We start from the raw sequence: 21,843 nt of genomic DNA, 5'->3' as shown, positions 1-21,843 counted from the left end.
TTCGACAATGACACAACTGAGTATGATATGGGCCAACAAGAAGACTGAGACGTACCCACGAAATACAAGAACTGTCAAATGCTTATGAACAGCAATTTGTCTAGTGTTTTGTACTGTTCGTGTTAGTATATTGTATGCATAATGCTAGCAACAATGTAGACTGTTGTTTTTATAAACATTGGTATTTGGCATTTGCAACAGTTACCAAAAACAAATGAGTGTTAACTGCTGTGCATGTTTTGATTTTTTGTCGCTGATATGGATGTTAATCCATCTGTTATTCACATGTCCGACAAGAGACTGAGAAAACGGTGAAGTGTGGCTACGATCTGCCTCCGTCCACCTCCATTTTGCCTAGTTCGCTGCCAAGGACAGATGCAAAGTCACCCCACTCGCTCTCCATTCTTTTAGGGAGCCTGGAAGTCACAGATTTCACCCACTCAGTCAGCTATTGACATGCCTGCTACCTGTTTGCGACGAATTGCCCTCCCCGAAGCATAAGCATGCATACTAGCCTACCAGCAGTAGCAAAATCATCTACTACAAACATCCGTCAGTGATTGTGTGTTGTGTGGCAAAGTAAAGACAGTAATTACACGTGCGTTTGTGAGTATTTGTGTTTCAGCAACTAATCGTAACTTGCACTACTTGACTTTTTTGAATGTCTTCAAACCCTAACATTTCTGTGCCTATAGATGTGGCAATATGCAGTACAAACAATGGAAAGTCCAGTACGGAATAATAACAGTATTATAAAAAGAACAGATTGCTACTACAATACAGAGGAGACACAGAGTTGCAGACAGGTGCCAACAAAAGACTGTGTGTTTTCTGCTTTGGTAGAAGACATTTTGGCTGAAAGCTTTTCTTTGTGACCATCTGCGACTCATTGTCTCCACTATGTGGTCAGTCCCCATTTATCCCTTTCAAATACATATACTTTCCTCCTCTTTGATTAGAAGTACGGAAATAGATAATAAATGTTCTTGTGCTTTGTTTTTCTAGTTCACCCTACTGACAAATCAGAATAAATTGATTTGATTTTCACTTGAGAGAGGTTATTCTATTTTGTGCACAGTCTTACGATGCTTTGCCATATTTGGTAAACAGTTGGTAACTAATTAACTTCCATGTTGACAAATACAGTAAAACTTCATTTATACGTTTTCTGTACTTTCTTGTTTTCGTGTCCCAGCGAAATATCCACAGTGTGCACCAGTTATGATGCAGTGTTTCAGAGTGGCTTGCCGGAAAGTAGATTGGTAAGGCTGATATCAGACTATAATAAAACTTGATAGTGCAATAAGAAACTTTGTCAAAGTTAGGCACTAGTCAAATTTCCTTTGATCAAATCTAGTGCCTTTCCTTAGATTTGATCAAAGGAAGCATGCGTCTCATGTTTACTGTATGGAGAAATCAATCGTTTAGGGCACTAGCAATGTTGCAGCTGTCTGACACACAATGTTTATCAATATGACTCCTAAATTTACATGGTGCGTCACATGTATAACGAAATTGACAGAAATATTCCGAGGCAGATGAAGCACTGTGTAGCTTATGACATCCTGAATACCAAAACAGAATAACAAGTGAGAGCTATAAAAAAATTACGGATGCTATTAGTTGTGAAGTAGGGCCAGGATATGCCCCCGAGAATATAAATGAGAAAATCTACAACTTCTGTGAAAATACAAATTTTTCATGACTGCGGTACATATTAAATTTATTTGCCTTCACATACTCCTCCTTCAATGTTTCTGACAAAATAACGACAGACTTATCCTGTTTTGAGGGTACAGTGTATGCTACTGCTGCGTCAAAGAGAAAACAAGCAAAATCTACAGATTTTTTTTACAAAATGACGTTTTCTTCTGTTTAGAGGTTTACATTTTTCTTTATATTCTTGTTAAGTATGGTACCTAGTAAGCCTATATAATGTTTTGTAGAGTGTAACTTTTTAATTACTGGATTTTTCATTTGTGTTTACCAATTAATTTAATAGTATGGTGCTATACTTCATATACATGTTTTTCACACTTACACTTTTTTTTCTGTAGTCCATTGAAAAACGTATAAACGAAGCTTTACTGTATATATGTTGCCTTCATTTGCTTCCATTTGTATAAAGGCCCTGAGAGTGTGGATTCCTTTTGCATAGTCTGACCAATATTTGCCCTTGGGGATATTTGAAGTAGCTTCTATATTTGCTGAGCCTTTGGAAACATATCTGAAGGACGCAGAAGTCATACTATTGGAATGTTAGATAACATTTTTAGTGATGTTGAGCTGGATAATGGGAAGATATGCAATGTTCTGAGTTGTTTAAGATCTAATTATTTTGCAATGACAATGTTTTTCACACAACCTGCATAAATAACATTTAACGATTTACATGAAGATGCCTTTACAGTAGTGAAGTATGATGTTACTCATACAGAGTGTCCCAGGAGAAATAGTCAATATTCAGCACTTTGTTCAGTAGAAGAGATGTGTTTCGCATTAGCAAAGATGAACATGCGCTCACTGTTCTTAAGGTATGCATTTTAGAGCCCATGTTTACTAGATTTTCCTTTGAATTATTGGTGCCATCACATGCCTCAGCACTGACCATTCTTCCTAGGACCCCCTGTATAACCAATTTGATCTTCCGTATACATCCTATGTCTACTTACCACAAATTCAAATAAAATGCAAACAAATTGTAATTTTAGGTTTAGGGGGAGACAATGTAAAATGTGCCTGCTATTTCTATCATATTACAGTGTGATGATTCAGGAGGAGGGAGCCATTGCTTGGTTGTTCATTAGCACGAGGTTACGTGTTTCTCTGGGGATCTTGTTATTGGGTCATAACTTTCTTTAGGATTTAAAGTTTCTTTTTGAGTTTTCAAAAACTTTTTCTGGAGTCTTTCTGGAAAAATTCTATTTGGCTAGGGGGGGGGGGGGGGTATTGATATAATTGGTGTTACGGTGTAGTAAATCATAATCCTTACACACTGCTAGTTTCCGGAACTTTCAAAGCTGCGCGCACCCTCTTCCTGTTGGGGGAACTGCCTTACTAGTCAATGTCAACTATACACACGCACTACTGGTCTTGTCCATGTATGCGGATGTTTTTGTTAGGCTTTCGTAAGGAATGGCTGCAAGCAGCCGCATCACACATTAATTATTTGAAGAAATTTGTTAAGGAGTTGATTTTGAGTTTGAAAGTATTATGGCAGTTGGTAGGGTAAAAGTAATTTATGATTTGGTTTTTTTCGTTCAATACAATAAAGTAATAGGGTCTGTACTGTTACTCTTTCAAAGTAACATTTTTCCATTTTATGACTGAAAAACTTTGATATTCATAAATTATAAGAACATGGGTTTATATTAGGCACTTGGTCAAGTTCAATTATTAGCAAAGTGTATTCTTTGTGAAGCTTTCATACTCGAGTCCGACAGCTGCAAAATTAATAAATGAAAAACGTTAATGAGAATTACACCCAGCATAGACGCCGACATTGTATGCGCATGCCTCTCCTTTCGTGCCTGTTCCCTCAATCAAACGGCCCCCAGGCAATATTTCTCGCCATGGCTCTGTCATGACCACCCATAGGATTCTGCCAGACTGTTTCAGGCAGTTATGTGGCTGGTGGTGGTGGTGGACACCCTCTCAAATTTCCCTTATATAGTGCAGATGCCTTCCACTAGCACCCGTGCTACTGAATGTGCCTTGCCAATGACATTAGCCACCCAAGGAGTGCACATAAACTCTTCTGTCAGATATCGGTTCCCAACTGATGTCACTGCAGTTCAGGACTTGTCTCACAAAAACAGCATCAAATACCTGACTGCTGCCCCATTTCACCCCACTTCCAATGCAGAGGCTGGGCAGATGATTAATACTTTTAAAACACAGATGTGGAAGGCCTTGCTGATGTCATTTACCGATGAAGTACTCCACAGCTTCCTCATCTCCTATCAGACCACCCACATCAAAGAGGTCATTCCAGCTGAAACACTGCATGGGTGCCAGGATCGCTCCCTGTTGACTCCCTCCATCCACACCCAGCATGTATACAGGCCCATATAAGTGCAGAGTAGCTGTGTCTGGGCAAGCAAATTTGGCCTGTATTTGCAGTGGCCCCGAGGAGTCACTGTAGGCCATAGGGGCCATCAGCTGTTTGACAGCACGGCCGGCCACAGCCTTCTGACCCATCATCGCAACCAGCTCTGACTGTGACTACAGTCGCAATCGGTGTCCCTCTGACTTCTGGATCGAGCACCGGAGCCACCACCATCTGTGCTCCATGCAATTACACAATGTAGCCCATGCCCCAGTACAACCTGCGCCTGCACTCGCTGGTCCCTCCGTCCAAGCCTTCCCTCATCCCTGTCATACTAGCACAGCCTGCTGCCTCTGGAATGCCGCTTCCTCCACTGCTCCCACAGACCTCTGCTGGATCGTTTCAGTTTCACGGCCCTGTACTGATGGTGCTTGATCTGTTGGCAGGTAGATCTGCCACCCCTCCTCGCCAGTACCAGAATAAGCTTGGACATTCTCATCCTACACGCCAATTTCAGGGGATAGAGACTGAGCATCAGGACCTGATTGAGAAATACCAGTTGCCATATTTACCAAACTATAAGACAGCTCTTCTCAAGAAAATTTCATTTTTAACAAATCCGTATAACGAACTGTTTTATCAATGTAAATCATCTGTCTAGAAAAGTCAACATTATATCTGTTCTAATTTATGCAATTTATTGATCATCTACATTTAATAGTATCAGGAGACATAAAATAAACAAAAATAAATGGTTTACATTAACTTTTATCTTCACTTCCCTTTTCTGCCTACTATTGAAGCCAGGAGCTTGTGGTATCACTACTTTTAATCATCACTATCATCAGTGGTATCATCCTCTTCATACGTAAGCCTACTGCATTTCTTCCTTCCTGACACTCCCTCCATAATAGGCCTATGTCACCTTCTGAGCCATCCATAGGTATGGATTGGTAGCACCTATTGCAACAGTCACTCGAGATTCTGCCCCAGGCTGTAAGGATCCACTGGCCTGGCATAGATATTGAGGATTTCTTCAACTTCCCCTCCACTGTGAGAGTATGGTCTCCTTGAAGAAGCCACTGACTGTAAAACTCGCAGATGAATCTTGAAAAGTTTATTCACAACAATATCTATTACTTAAAGTAATGTGGTCATGTCACTTGGAATCATTACCAGGTCTGTGTTGTGCTTTGTTATCAGATACTTAAAATCCTGCATGGTATGTAACTTCAAAGAAACCAGGCCCAGCATTTTCCTTCTGTTAAGTGAAGAGTCTGGTATTCTGTTCTAAACAGCTTTCAACCAATGTAGCATCAAGTCACTTGTCATCCATTCCTTTTCTTGACATCTAAAGATACGTTCTGCAGGTAGTTTTTATTTTGGTACTGTTTTCCTGTGAAGAATCAGTTACGGAGAGCTTCCTTACATCTGCCAGGGCACCGAGTAATGCTGTTATGCTGGCTTTTCATTTCAATAACTTCTTACAGGAACGCTTTTGATGTACTTCATGTCAACAGTAAAATTTGATGGTGTATCAAAATAAACAGGTGTCTGACCTGTGTTGCCCAAGGGCCTGGCCAGTAGTCATGTAGTTTCCACAGATTTATTATCTGATGCTGATACGCACTTAGTTTTTCGTCAGACACCATAGGAAGTTGCGCTGCTATTGCTATTCTATGTCGTAATATAAGCCACACCCTCTTCATCATCCTCCTCACGCACCAGCCAATACTTCTTTTGAATTTCACAACCCGTACAGTTAAAAAATGTCCTTAGCACCTTCATTTGGACAATTTTTTGAGTAACTGACGAACTTTTATTGTGTCTCTCTTGGATGGACTGAACGACCTGCTGCTCAATTCATGAGATCTTCCCTGTTTCAGTTCCCCCAAAGTTTGGCATGCAGAAGTGGCGTTCCTTTATTTATTCCTTATCTGCTGCCACATGTTTCAACAAATTGTCTTCCGGCAAAAATCTTACTGCTGTAACCAACCTTGAAAATCAACAGTGCGGTAGAGCAGTATCAGCTTTAGTGCTGTTGTTGAAGCCAGTTTTTCATTTCTTGTGCTGTGTTCAAGTGTTTTGTGTGAACATATTTTTATTAGCATTAATTTGTCTCCTGTAGAAATGTATACTATTGTCAAGTATTTGCCCAATTTTAAACCCAATTCAATTCTGAATACAAATGGATTCAGGCAAACTGCAGTTTAAACCTGGTAGATGTTCATAAAAAGCCAAGTTATGCTGTGTACATTCCTGTGGTTGGCAGCATGACGACATTTGCTGCCCACTCAAAAATTCTCGCCCCACATTCGCTCTAGTGCTTGACCAAGCTGGTGTCACTGTTCTCCCTACAACCTCTACAAATTTTTCAAATTAAATCTGCATGTGACCACAGTTGCCAAAGCTTGATCTGTTGACTTCAGCAGCAATAGTTTAATCTGTGAATACAGGATGAGTCTGTATTTTTTGAATGATGAATTTCAGAAAAAGCCATCTCAGAGTCAGGCAAATACAGTAAATTTTGCTGAACTGTGCCAGCATACTTGCAGAGTAAAAGGTTACAACCAAATGTCAGAACAGGAAACTCTGCACAATCCTAAAGAACAGTCACTCTTACTGATGTTCTGATCTGGCACATAATGTAAACTAAGCAGATAAAATATTGGTTTGATATATTGCTACTACTATGATATTCTCCACATTTACTATTTATTAGGACACATATTCCAGGACCATGAATCTGTAAATTAAGGGCCCTGTGACATTTAAATGGAAGCAAAAGAGAATGAAAGCAATTAACAACTTCTGATGTTTGAGCAAATATCCATATTACTTAATGGCCAACCTGGTTCACGATACATTTTCTCAGTTGTAAATTGCCTTTCTAATGGCTTCCAGGGACAACAAAAATTTGATTTTCAAGATTTCATATACTTATTGTCCAAATTTAAAATGCTGTCATAATCTACTCATTAAGATATATAATGTTATGATAAAGCTTTATTACAGTAAGACAAGTATTAAAGTTAGAAACTGTCTATATATCTTGAGTCAAAAGAATGTGTGCAAGAATGCAGATATTATTCACACAGCATTTAAGAATGACAGCATTTAGTGACCTCCCAAAAACTTTACACATAATTTCAAAACTTGTTCTCATTGTCCCCCCACAAAACGATGAAAGGAAAAACCTTTATCACTTATTAAATTTCACTGTTTATGCAATAAAACGTCAGCATCTAATATCAAGTTTTAATTTATTACTGGTTTACTATTAACTCTATTTGCAACACACACTGCGGACAGTATCACATATACCACAGAATATACCAGCAAAATTATACTGTTGCACGGCACATAGTGCAGAAGATATGACATAATACATATTCAGAGGCAAGAGAAAAAAATAAGACTTTGCTTAAAATTGAGCACAAATTACCCAGACTTGACTCATCCAGTGTTTGATAGTAAGAGTACTTAGCAACTTCCAATAAACTTTAAACATGATTTCAAACTTTTGTGAACTTTTTCTCACTTACATGCTTAATGTAAAATGTTTAATGCATCGCCTCATTTGTAAAGTAACTAGAAGTCTGAAGTTATTTTATGCATGGGAGTTCAATTGTTGAAAAGAATTGAGGGTTTACAGGTTAAACTTCTGTCACCATTCCCGTTTAAAAGTTAGTAACTCACCTCACAAAATATAGCATATGTTCTACCATAGCAGCTGTCAATAGCACTTTGAAGGTAAATGCAGGTAAGTAGTGATGCAGAAAAAGTGTCCTTTCCACAAAGAAGAATGGTATGTAATGAAACAGATAACCTACAAGAAGTATTTCACCAATAGTGACAAATTTATGCCATGCATCTGAAACAAAATGTTGTGGAAAGACAATTAGCAAAATGTCCATCAAAACAAAAACAACAACAACAAAAACAACAAGATCAACACACACACACACACACACAGCAATACACAAAACAGGATTTCCAACATATTTTGTTCTGTGTTAAGGAGAGAGTAGACCTGTCACCATATGGATGGTACAGTTCAGTGTTGCACATGAATGGGACATTGTCAGACCTTACACTAACTGTTAGCAGGACAAAGGCAAACCACGATATCATGATATTTGATCACCATTAGATCGCTGGTGCTTGACAAATGGGGTATTCAATCTCCAAGGTTGTGCAGGCTCTCAGAGAGATGAACCACTGTGTAGCAAATTGCTTGGCAATTACATCTTCTCACCTAATGTTACAGGGCACAACGATTAGAATGGCTGCAAGAACACTGCCATTTGAAATGCAAAGCACGGGAAAAGGTTGTCCGATTGATTAGTGACAACACAAGATGCTAAATGGCAGTGTACGAGTGTGTCAAAATACACATTAAATGATGCATTCTGCTTGCCAACAGCACTGTTAAGTAGTGGAAGGCTTTATTCTCACATGAGGTACATTTAAATGGGATGAAAAGGGGCCACTGACAAGTCTACCATAATCTCAAACAGAGGGAGAGAGGGGGGGGGGGGGGAACACTTATTTCAAATTGTGTCTGAATGGTTTCTGTTATATTTTATGACAATTCTTATCAGATGTTTCCTCCACTTTGTTGCTATTACTTATAGTCATACCACTATATTGTTTGTCATATTACCACTGCTAGTGTCAACATTATTCTTTACTCATAATTATTCACATATTTATCATATCATCAACAGGAATAGTATATTTGTTATTGTAAATTTGTGGACTGTCATCACAATTTTTTCTTTAAAATTATGTGACTTGACATCCCTAACAATTATTTAGTACTTAACTATTTCTTTCTCCTGCTACATAACAGCCTGTTTTTTCTGTCAGACAAAGGTACAAAGACTTAGGTAATGTAGGATATTTCCGGTCCAATTTTTAACATATGGGTTACTGTAACAGAAAACTATACCCGTGGTATGTTAACAGTGTGGTTGCTTGTCACTGAAGCATTCTGCTGCCACATATTTGATGGAACAGCACATTACTCAAATATGTGACTGTCTGTTATATATCATAATGGTTCCATCCCAGAGCAGTTACTTTTATTTAGATAAGACTTCCCACCTATTAACTTGACTTTTCTGAATAGCTATTCATGGATTTTGAAAGTTGATGATGGCACAGCAAAAATCTGTTTTAAAAATAAGTTTCACTGAATTATTTGTCATTATTACACTTTCTGTAACTGCAGAAACTTACATTTCAATGAATTTCAACATATGACCCCCTTTGTTTGTTGTCATATTTACTGACTTGGACTCAAGTTACTGCTGCCATAATACTCATTCTCCACTGCATTTTTGGTAATCAATTAAGAAGTGGTTTTGGTTTTCATATGGTATCTGACCTGTGGCTGTAACCTGCTTAGTTTGTATCAGGCAACGACACAAAAACTTCCATGCGCCGTAAAAACCCTTTCAAAATATAAGAATATTCCACAGCAATACACAAAGTGCAATGATATTTGCAGTATTTTACTAAAGAAATGTCTGAAATACACAAATGTCATTCATTTTCATTTAGCAGCTCATGGCTGTGTACTTTTCAATTTTTAATTTGTGGCTGTACTAATAAAAAACACAATAATTACCTTTGTTCAGATCACAGCACTGACGTCTTCTTCGTAAAACATACACGCAGAGGAAAATGGCGTAAAGTAATAGACTAACAGTGCCTGAATACCACACAACAAGATTTCCAAGTAGATGCACCTGAGCCTGAAACCATAGGAGGCACACATTTAAACCACACCATTTACACATTAAGTATGTGGGACAAAACATTAGGCCTAATAAAATTTGGTGTTATTTTATTTTTTACTGTTCATATTATTCTGTTTCTCAAACTACGCAAATGCGTAACTCTTATACATTCCATTGTAACTAAGATATTTTAAAGATAACCTTTAGCTACCTTACTTTTGCTCCCACTCATTCTCATTCACATTTACACTCATTCTAATAGAGGCAACATATTAAAAACCACCTTCCTTAAAGGCTCATGTTTATGCAATGCCTCTTCCATATCTCGATTTATGAACTTCAGAAGTTTTATTCTTCCAATCTTTAATGTTGTCTCAAAAAAGTCTTACTCAGTAACTCTCGTTCCAGTCATTTCTGGTCTGTGGCACAATATTTTGAAGTTATATTCAAGTGTCCAATAAATCTATGTATCACTGCATACCATCTTTATCTTACAATGACAAATCTTTTTTTTTTCTGTTCCTTATGATCCACACTGCAGCCCACAATGAAGCACAAAACTTATGTCAAGGGGAGTGTGTGCATGAAGTTCTTTCAACTTAAAAATAATGGTTGGTTCATTGGCAGACAAAGAAAGTGTAAATATTGTGCTTCATAACTGAGAGTGTACTTTTGTTAAAACTGTAACTTACGTTTTATATACTTTGTCATCATCATATTTTGCTTAACCAAAATTAGTTGATATTAGCTGCATGATAAGCCTAAATCTTGAAGGGAGGTTCTCTTACTCTACATCTAAGTTTCAATTACAGTACAACATCAAGTACTTATTAATTATACTAGATTCTAACAGAGTTCCATGGTATCTGGAGCAGCTATTCTTGGCAAAAATGACACAGTAAAATAAAAGGAAAACTTAGTAACAAAATCCATCTAGTGTCCTTTGAATAGCATTTTTTCTACGCCAATGCACATTTCAAAGTCACAGTTTCACCACTAGGACTAATTTCTATGTAAGGTCTCACAATGTCAACACATAAGGATGTCTGGTACAAAAGGAAACAACAAAATTCACAGGTGTACTGTAAGTTTTAACAAAACTCTGCATATATTCTTCAATAATTTTGTATGAATCCGACCACAATCCCACAAGTTTCAATTAGGATGCATTATAACTCTCACATACATAGGTTTCTGACATGTTGACATCACAATGAAGGTCTATACATAAAAAATTGAAGCCCTAGTGATGAAGCTGCGACTTCAGAATGTAAAATGCCACAGTAAAAACATTAATCCTCTGCATTTGCAACAAACAAGCAAGTGTTAACAGAAAAATTAACTGAGATTTATGACGCTGTTGTCACAAAGGAGATGAGAAGTATTTTGAAGTACGTTATGACCAATTCTCCACCATTCCCACCCCTTACCCACCCTAGTAGTCACTGCTGATACCACTTCCCTACACACTAACATCCCTCATGCCTGTGATCTTGCCACTATTGAACACTATCTTCCCAATATCCTTCAGACTTCAAACACACTACCTCATTCCCCATACATCTTACCCTTACCTAACACAAAACTACTTCTACTTCGAAGGGAAGGTTTACAAAGAAATCCGCAGCACAGCCATGGGTACATACATGGGCCGCTCCTATTCCAACCTGACTAGCATCCCAAAACTCCAACCCACAGTCTGGTTCAGGTTCACTGATGATATCTTCATGACCTGGACTCAGGGTCAAGACACCCTAATCTCATTCCTTCACAACCTCAACAACATCTTTTCCATCCACTTCACCTGGTCCTCCGCAAGTGCCATCTTCCTTGATGTTGACCTCCTCCTCGATGATGGCTCCATCCACACCTCTGTTCACAAACACCAACAGTACCTGCATTTCGACAACTGCCATCCCTTCTACACCAAAGGAATTCCCTCCCATACAGCCTGGCCAGCCAGGGACAGCATACCAGCAGTGACAGAACTCACTTGCCCAGTATGCTGAAGGTCTCACCAAGGACTTCACAGATAGGCACTATCCCTCGGACCTAGTCCACAAACAGGTCTCCCGTGCCATTTTCCAATACACCCCCAATCCTCCCACCAACCCCAACAACCAGCTACAAAGGAGTGCCTCCTTCATCACTCAGTACCACCCTGGACTGGAACAACTGAACAACATCCTTTCTCAGGCCTTTGATTACCTAGTGTCATGCCTTGAAATGAGGGACATCCTACCAAAGATCTTTTCCACCCCTCCTAAAGTGGTATTCAGTCACACACCCAACCTCCACAACATCCTAGTCCATCTGTACCTCATACCAGCCCCAATCTCTTACTAAACAGATCATACCTGGGGGAGAGACAGGTGCAAGAGCTGCCCAATGCACCCACTCAGCACTTCCTATTGCAGTCCTGTCACAAGCTTGTCCTATCCCATCAGAGGCCGGCCACCTCTGAAAGCAACCATGTCATATACCACCTCTGCTGCAATCATTGCCCAGCCTTTTATATTGATATGACTACCAACCAACTGTCCCACATGATGAATGACCACCAGCAAAGAGAATGGCAGAGCACCCTGTGGAACAACATAACAGGCTTAATTTCAAAGGCTGCTTCACAACCCCGGGCCATCTGGCTCCTCTCCTCCACCACAAGCTTTTATGAACAGCGTAGATGGGAGGTATCCTTTTCCTGATATTGTTGATATTACAACCTGGAGTTTCCAAATGTCTGCTAACAAGGGAACCTCCCCATGGCACCCCCCTCAGATTTAGTTATAAGTTGGCACAGTGGATAGGCCTTGAAAAACTGAACACAAATCAACCGAGAAAACAGGAAGAAGTTGTGTGGAACTATGAAAAAATAAGCAAAATATACAAACTGAGTAGTCCATGTGCAAGATAGGCAACAACAAGGCTAGGGTGAGCTCAGAAGCGCCGTGGTCAGCTTGAGCAGCTGCGAAATGAGAGGTTCTTGGTTCAAGTCTCCCCTCGGGTGAAAAGTTTAATTTTTTATTTTCAGTTCATGTGACAAACTCTTATGTTTTCGGGAGTGATTATCACATCCACAAGAAAACCTAAATCGGGCAAGGTAGAAGAATCTTTTTACCCATTCGCCAAGTGTACAAGTTAGGTGGGTCGACAACATATTCCTATCATGTGACGCACATGCCGTCACCAGTGTCATATAGAATATATCAGACGTGTTTTCCTGTGGAGGAATCGGTTGACCTATGACCTTGCGATCAAATGTTTTCGATTCCCATTGGGGAGGCACGTCCTTTTGTCTACTAATCACACGGTTTTGCGGTGCGGTCGCAAAACACAAACACTAAACTTATTACAGTGAACAGAGACGTCAACGAACGAACAGACAGATCATAACTTTGTGAAAATAAAGATAGTAAACTTTTCACTCGAGGGAAGACTTGAACCAAGGACCTCTCATTCCACAGCTGCTCACGCTAACCACGGGACCACGGTGCTCCTGAACTCACACTATCCTTGATGTTGCTTATCCTGCGCATGCACTACTCAGTTTGTATATTTTGCTTATTTTTTCATAGTTCCACACAACTTCTTCATGTTTTCTCAATTGATCTGTGTTCAGTTTTTCAAGGCCTATTCACTGTGCCAACTTATAACTAAATCTGAGGGGGGTGCGATGGGGAGGTTCCCTTGTAAGAAGAAAAGGTTGATTCATAGACTAAAACATGGTTTTCAAGGAAGTGAGAACGTTTTTTTTTAATATCAATGAATTTACGAGAAAGATAGCATCAAAAGTAAAAAACATGCAAAATTAATAGAACGAGGCAGTAAATAAGTAAATTGTGTGGATGGGGTGAACACTCCTATAATTGTTTGCTAGTAGCAATGTTTTAAGTATATCAATAAAAAATGTTTAAAAAAATGCAAGGTGATACATGACTTATCTGTTCCACATCTGGGCAACAGCTTAATAAGTGAAACAGTGCATACCAATCACATTCACAGAGCTTAAATTCAAAAGGTAGATACAATGACACCAAACAAATACATTCTAACTGTGTTTTAGTGTAATTTCAGAGCAAATGGCTATCAGGTCAACAATGATGCAGACATGCACATAAAGTGGACTGATAGCTACCCTTTTTTTGTGTAATAATGAAGTTCCCTGATACATCAAGACCTTTGCGAACTGAAGAAAACACTAGTGAATGAGCATTAACAGACAGTTCACCAGCGGTCACTACCACCACTTGTATCTATGAAAAAGCATATACACTACAGGGAACGGAAGAGAGCACAGAGTAACCAGAATAGCCGAATGCCATGTCCTTGTTTTTTTACTCTAGTAATCACTGTCAGGATACGACAATATGTAGTTACACTCATGATGCAAAACTTTGATATTCAGAAAGGATTATTTTTCAGGGCGAGTGCACTGTTTTTGACAAAGTATGCAAAATGGCATATGAAAGAAAGAAATCAGGTATCCGAGTTCGTGCACTGAATTGCAGCTCCTGCTTTCCTCACCATTATTTCAAAACGTTGCATATATTTCAGTAGATACTTTTTGATGGATTATCAATAAAACTGAGGAGGATATTTAAAAGTAGAACACTAATTACTGAAGACCAACATAATTTGGGAAAAAAAAGGGATCAGCATTTACACTCTGATTATTAGCAACAGGTTATGCTTACATTATTAGTGACTGTTTTGCATTTCAATAGCTGCTATATCTCAGACAATTTCCAATTTCTGAACTGGCATATAAGAAGCACTTCAAGGACTTTATTAATGTACAGATAAGGAAGATAATGTCAATAAAATCTGCTAGATAATAGTTTGTTACGGGGTAGATAGCATGATCCTGAGTAAACCTTTTTTATTTTTCATCAAAAATCTTTTAATGGATACCATGAATGTAAGCAAAGAGAATGAGCAGGTCTTTGGTATATTTTTAACTTTAAACAGCGTAATATATACCTATTTGCACTTGGTTACTTTCAAGGCACCAGCTGTTCTGCCAGACATCAGTATTGTCCATGAATGACATTTTGACAACATGAGTTGCAGCCTTCATTAGGTGCTACCTGAGACTGGCAGGCGAGTGTAACTGGTCCAATATTTATATGTACTGCCCCCCCCCCCCTCCCCCCAATGGTCCATTCTAGGTGCTGTCTGCAGTCCAGTCCCACCAGAAACATTCTGAGATGCTCTGCCTTTGGTGCGGTGAACCTGCATGCAAGCTGATATTCTGTTCTCAGTATACTACACCTACTACTGTCTAGAGTTCATTACCCATGTCCATGTTCTTAGTTATTTTTGTTTTGAGTTCTGGTGCTGCAACTGCAGCATTTTTAGAAACTCTAGTGCAGGATACCAGTTTTGCTCAATTGATACCCAGTGCCATGATCCATGAGTTTTTCACCACCTTATCTTTATATTTGGGTGGTGTGAGGTAAGATGTTCTAAAAACTCACAGAACCTCTCCCTACCATGAGGCCAGATCAAAATAATCTCCTCCACAAACCTGAAAATGCATGTGGGTTTGTGTCTAGCCATCTCTAATGCTTCCTCCCCAAATTTCGCCATGAACAGATTTGCAAACAATGAAGAAAGAGGGCTGCCCATGGCCACACCTGCCTGCCCATATTATTAGTGCCCATACAGAAAATATGTTGAAGACAGTAAATGGTGAACAGGTCCATCAGAGCATCATCAAATTTCTCTAAGAGCAGTTCAAGCGAGTCTTTCAGTGGTACCTTCATTAATACCGGAAACCAAATCAAAACTGACCATTATATCAGATTCCGTTGCCTGAGATGTTGCAAAAAATCCTCAGAGATGAGTATGAAGTAAATGCACTTCCCCAAATATGGGCACAGCGGTCTCTTCAAGTACTTAGCTGCTGAATATGTTGGTACACCAATGTTTACTGACAACTAGGCATAGTGGCACACCCTTCTTTTGTGTACTTTCGGCAGCCCATAAAGTCTAGGTTGAACTAGTGCTGTAGATTGTAGTTCTTTGGTGATCTGGTTAGGCATTCCTGTTGCCTTCTAGAGAGCCCTGGTCTTCTTGTCCACTCTGTCTGTAGAGTCGTAGAGTCACATTCCAAAATTCTGTATGCACACTCCTCCAGATGTTGACAAACTTTCTCATCATAACTGGTCTGCTGCAGAACGGCTGTAGGGGTCCGTACGTCTGCTGGCAAAATCACAGTGCTGCTATCTTCCCACAGCTTCTCGAGTGCTAGCCTCTAGTCACTGAAAATGACGAATTTTTGAGATTGCGTATCAGTGATCGCCCTGCATGTCTTGCAGAGGATATTTTCTGCCACATTTGGTGGAAGGTGTTGGCTACTTGCCCCACTACACAGATGAAACTTCCTAGGAGTAGGTGTGAAACTGAGGCCCTTGCCGAGTACCTTCAAAATGGTGTCATTAAACTGCTTGTCACTTAGATTAATCACAGTGAGAGTATGCTCCATCTGCTGTGCTTTTTTAACAAATATGGCCAAACTTTACAGAATGGCACACTGAGAATTCTTCCTGGCACACTCTGTCAGGGACCAAGAGGCATTGCCTACCCAGTCCCAATTTTTACCTGCCAGGGAGGCAGTCATGTACAGGTGAAGGTATAAAAGCTCCATGGCCACCACATCTAACCTCTGGCATATATCTCGAATCCTTTCTATAACAAGTGCATGGTTGCCTGAGTTTTATCTCATTTGCCATTAGGGAATTTATGTGATGCTCGATTCTGACAAAAACTGGTACTATGTCTCCATCTCAACAGGAAGCTGAGAGAACTAAGCATTCTCCCTTTCCTTTGTTGAAGCTTGTCTAGCTTCTGCATTTCTACATAGATACTCCACAAGCCACCGTGTGGTGTGTGGTGGAGGGTATTCTGTACCACTACTTGTTGTTTCCCTTTCTCTTCCACTCACAAAAAGAACGATGGAAAAACGACTTGTCTATATGCCTCCGTATGAGCCCTAATTTCTCGCATCTCATCTTCATGGTCCTTATGCATAATGTATGTTGACGAGAGTAGAATCTTTTGGCACTCAGCTTCAAATGCCGCTTCTCTAAATTTTCTCAATAGTGCTTCTTGAAAAGAACACTGTCTTCCCTCTAGGGATTCCCATTTGAGTTCCTGTAGCTTTTTGATATCCCAGTAATCATCTCCCCATAAAGTCTTTTGATGTAATTCTTCAGGCTTTCCTGGTAATCTGTTGACAGCTTAAAGCGTAGGGAGTTCTGCAGCATACCACCATCATCCATGCACAATATTTTGACAATGTGACTCACTGTCTTTGGTCCAATGTGCCTGCTATGGTCGGTTCTACAGGGTGTTACAAAAAGGTACGGCCAAACTTTCAGGAAACATTCCTCACACACAAAGAAAGAAAATATGTTATGTGGACATGTGTCCGGAAACGCTTACTTTCCATGTTAGAGTTCATTTTATTATTTCTCTTCAAATCACATTAATCATGCAAAGGAAACACACAGCAACAGAACGTACCAGCGTGACTTCAAACACTTTGTTACAGGAAATGTTCAAAGTGTCCTCCGTTAGCGAGGATACATGCATCCACCCTCCATCGCATGGAATCCCTGATGCACTGATGCGGCCCTGGAGAATGGCGTATTGTATCACAACTGTCCACAATACGAGCACGAAGAGTCTCTACATTTGGTACCGGGGTTGCGTAGACAAGAGCTTTCAAATGCCCCCATAAATGAAAGTCAAGAGGGTTGAGGTCAGGAGAGCGTGGAGGCCATGGAATTGGTCCGCCTCTACCAATCCATTGGTCACCGAATCTGTTGTTGAGAAGCGTACGAACACTTCGACTGAAATGTGCAGGAACTCCATCGCGCATGAACCACATGTTGTGTCCTACTTGTAAAGGCACATATTCTAGCAGCACAGGTAGAGTATCCCGTATGAAATCATGGTGGTGAATCGAGGAAGTACAGTACATACTGACGAAACTAAAATGAGCTCTAACATGGAAATTAAGCGTTTCCGGACACATGTCCACATAACATCTTTTCTTTATTTGTGTGTGAGGAATGTTTCCTGAAAGTCTGGCCATACCTTTTTGTAACACCCTGTATAGTCTGATTAAAATAACTTGGCAGTTGACACTTCGCATGCTGAAGGTGTCTTCCTCCAATCAGAGTGTTCAATGTTATGCTTGAACTGTTCGCTGTTGCCAAATTGCAACACTAACTGGTCAGTTAATTTCCATTTCCATTCGAGTTCACATATTCAGTTATCACAGAGATTGCCTACAGTACATAAATTCCATACAACATGGTATAAAACACAACATTCTGAAGGCAGAAAACGATCGTTGCAACTGCTTCTATACATAAATAAATTTTATGTATTTTGAAGGTATTCTGTAGTGCAGTGGTAATGTCATACCCTGCAGTGCAACAGGATGCAGGTTTGAATATCACCAGATTATAATATTTCTTTTCTTTTTCAAATATTTACCAAATTAACTCAGATAATTATTATTTTCAAATAAATGATTTCAATCTAATCTTTTGTTGCATCATTTTCATCACCATTTTTAGTCTTATTATTTGCTATTATTTTTCTGGATAAGTCTTCTTTCTTTTGGAATCTGCTTGTGTTGCCTATGACAAGTAAATGAGTTGCAACCAGGACTACTCACTGGTCAGCATCACGTCAGCCCAGTTAGCAAAAGCAAGAAGTTACAGTTTGGTTTTAGCACTGAAATTGAGTTTTTTTTCTGTCTTGAGGTTGCTTGTACAGGTCAGCTTTAATTTGCCATGAGCTAAGGGAGTGTGATTAGTAATTATGCTGCAGGGCGCTAACCGCTATTTTCTCAGGTATATTGCACATCAAGAGGTTGTGGTTAGGTTACGACACGAGTGTAAATTCAGGCTACAAAATGCATTGTTTGCACAGTTCAGTCATTCGCATTTAAAATCGGCTGTGGACAGAGCATCTTGAATTCCTATACTTGATGGCAGCAGCTTCCAACATTGCTCCATGTTACACGAACAGCATTTCAGCACTTGTAAAGTGGCGCAAAGGGTTTGCTTGTCACCTTTAACCGAACAGCAGCTGACGTGGCAACACTGTAGTGCCAAATGACAAACATCAACAATCAAGTAGTTTTAAATGAGCTATAGAGGTGCTCCATCTGAGGCCATTCCCACTAAAATCCTCCTGAGATGTCCCGTCTTTGGTCCGGAGCACCTTACAGTGAACTGGCAGTCTGTTCTTGGTACAGTGCTTCTGTCTGGTGTTTGTTCCCCATGTCCTAATTCTCAGTTTCTCTTTTTGTTGAGTTCTGCCGCTGCAGTTGTCGCCTTCCTTATCACTGCAATTGTTGCCTTCCTTATCAACTCCAGTACATCTTAAAGCTCACAAACAATCTAAGTATTAGAAAATGAGAAGGGGAGCACCGAAAAAAAATGTGAGTAAATGCACAGTCTTAATAATGTCTCTTGTAAAAGAGTTATAACTACAACTCTATTAAATATAAAAGCAAACAATTAGTAACAACAATGTTTATGACAGAAGGCCAATGTCCATCTTGTCAGCTGCTAAAACAGTAACAACTTCAGGATGACATAGAAAATTTAAAAAAATACAGTTGTAGCTGGAGATTCAGGAATTTTCCAAAATTCTTTCATCGAGATTAATAAAAAGGGAAAGCTGCTGCAGCAAACTTTTTGAAGTTTGTTTCTTTCTAGATTCAGAGTTTGGAGTTGCTTCCTTCCTCTCCTCATTAAACTTTTCCTTGTTCTTGTGTGTGTGTGTGTGTGTGTGTGTGTGTGTGTGTGTGTGTGTGTGTGCGCGCGCGCGCGCGCATGTGCTCACCCGGGGGGTGGTGGTGGTAGAAGTATTTTCTAAGCTTTTGATGCAACTATTTTTCACAGTTTTGGTATGTTATTCTAGCCTGCAGGTCAAGTAGTTCATTCTTACATTACCACACATTTATCAGATGTCAGTTAAAAACTAACATCAGTAGTTCACCTGAAAGAGAGAGAGAGAGAGAGAGAGAGAGAGAGAGAGAGAGAGAGAGAAAGTATACAGTCAGCATGTTGCCATTCATCTTTACCATTGAGAAGATCTACCACAACTGTAGAATTTAAAGTTATGATAGTGAGAGGTCACAATTATGATCCACGGAACATGCAAATAACTAAACAACACAACAAGTTAATATTAATTTAACAAATGAAATGAGTAAATGTACCTGTAGAGGGACTTACATTGCTGTGTGGGCTCACCCAATATGCGATACCTCTAGTCATCGAGGGCCACTCAAGTGGTTCACTGCTGTACATATGGTTCTGAACATTTTCTTGATCTGAGAATAGCATCTTGTATTGAAGTTCGAGAAACTTCTCCCAGAAGGAAAGTGTTGTGGCTCGCAGAGGTATCATCTCTGCATTTACGAGTTCCCTTTCTCTATCTTTCTGATCCTCAGCTGTAAAAATTTTATAGTATCACCTTGTTTCAAGCACTAGGAAAAGAGAAACAAGAAACACAAAAATAAAAAATACAAAAATAAATACTTTGTGTGTACCGATGTTCTTCGACATTCCATACAGTATCGTCTTGATGAATGGCTCGGTCTGTGACAACTTCGTGTTGGTTGAAGCCCCAGTCTGGTAACTGACGTCCACTAAATTTCAGGGCTTGGCTCGAATTCACATGGATAAGATGCACCTTTAATACAAATTAAAAACAAGCAATCTAAGAACAAGATGGCAACAAACTAGGAGCCACCTGTGTTGATGACGCAAAGCTGTGTTTCATTAAATATGGGTACTAGCAAAATTTGAAAATAGGAATGCCTACTGACCAGGCTGCCAATACAGAAAAAGCTGAATCTTCAGTTTTAATTCTTTAGTTTCTAACTTACTTACTTACTTACTTACTTAAAAAAATTCTAACAGTTGTTCTATGAACAATGAAGACTGTTGGAAACCCTACATGTACAAGATGGAAACTTTCTTCTTCTTCGCAATGGATAGATCCTGAGCACACTCTACATTCTCTCTCTCTCTCTCTCTATCTCTCTCTCCCTCCCTTCTCTTCCTCTTCCCCTTCTTCTTCTTCTTCTACAGGACAACTAAATAATTGTAGTTCTCAAATCAACATATTCAATCTCTCTGTGTGTGTGTGTGTGTGTGTGTGTGTGTGTGAGAGAGAGAGAGAGAGAGAGAGAGAGAGAGAGGGGGGGGGGGGGGGAGGAATTGTAAATTAATGAAGCCCTCCATTTTTGGCAAAACATGGTTGAATCCAGGGCAGAACAGATACTCTATTGTATTAATTTTGGTCTACATTTCATCTGTATCTCACTTTACTGTTAAATATATTTATTTGACAATAAACTGTGGCTTAGAAATATTCAAATGATTGGAGATTGGTACTATCAGGCTTACATGAGCAGGAGGAAAATGAAAACAACCACAATAAATAAATTACAGAGCTGCAGCATTTCACCCAGCACAATGATGTTACAGAAAACATTGATAGCACATCTACTTGGGAATGAATGACAAGCAATGGTGATGTAAGTAAAGTATTATTTTCATTGAAACAATGTTGATAATACTGCAAAAAATGATTTGCAGGCTGTTTTGTGTACCTACATTGCAACAGTATGACTGATAATCTTCTCACTCCCAGTTTCCACATGACTATTATAAGCCATGAACAAAAGAGGCCAGCTGTTAAAACTAACTGTTCTAGTCCGTATCCAACAAAATTCTAATATGGCATCGGCCAAATGTGATGGTAATGGGGGCTCTCTGATCAGGATATTTTTCACAATAGTTAGGGCTTCACTGTCATAATCAGGTATTTACACCCACTATTGGGTGGTGGTTAAGACAATAAGTGTATCATATCCAGATTTGCTCACCTTTCCATAGTTATTGTTCTTATTTTATCAGTGCACTAGACACTCTGTATTTTATTCATGATGTGGAGTGAGAGTGACAGGGTTGGCTGTGAATTTTTCTTTCACATCTTTATCTGTGTTGT

At 39.4% G+C, this 21,843-nt stretch overlaps 1 protein-coding gene across 1 annotated transcript in view; it reads right to left on the bottom strand.

The window, feature by feature from the left end:
* Positions 1–21,843, bottom strand: part of LOC126263630 (protein O-mannosyltransferase 1) — a 176,326-nt gene that overhangs the window by 28,742 nt on the left and 125,741 nt on the right. The window contains exons 9-12 of the mRNA XM_049960721.1: positions 20,367–20,520; positions 20,061–20,278; positions 9,684–9,810; positions 7,748–7,922 (exon numbers count right to left, since the gene is read on the bottom strand). Coding sequence (XP_049816678.1) covers positions 7,748–7,922; positions 9,684–9,810; positions 20,061–20,278; positions 20,367–20,520 — 674 coding nt within the window. The remainder of the gene's footprint in view (positions 1–7,747; positions 7,923–9,683; positions 9,811–20,060; positions 20,279–20,366; positions 20,521–21,843) is intronic.

The sequence above is a fragment of the Schistocerca nitens genome, chromosome 6 (genome assembly GCF_023898315.1).
Source record: "Schistocerca nitens isolate TAMUIC-IGC-003100 chromosome 6, iqSchNite1.1, whole genome shotgun sequence".
Lineage (NCBI taxonomy): Eukaryota > Metazoa > Arthropoda > Insecta > Orthoptera > Acrididae > Schistocerca > Schistocerca nitens.
This window is presented reverse-complemented; position numbering and strand designations above follow the sequence as displayed.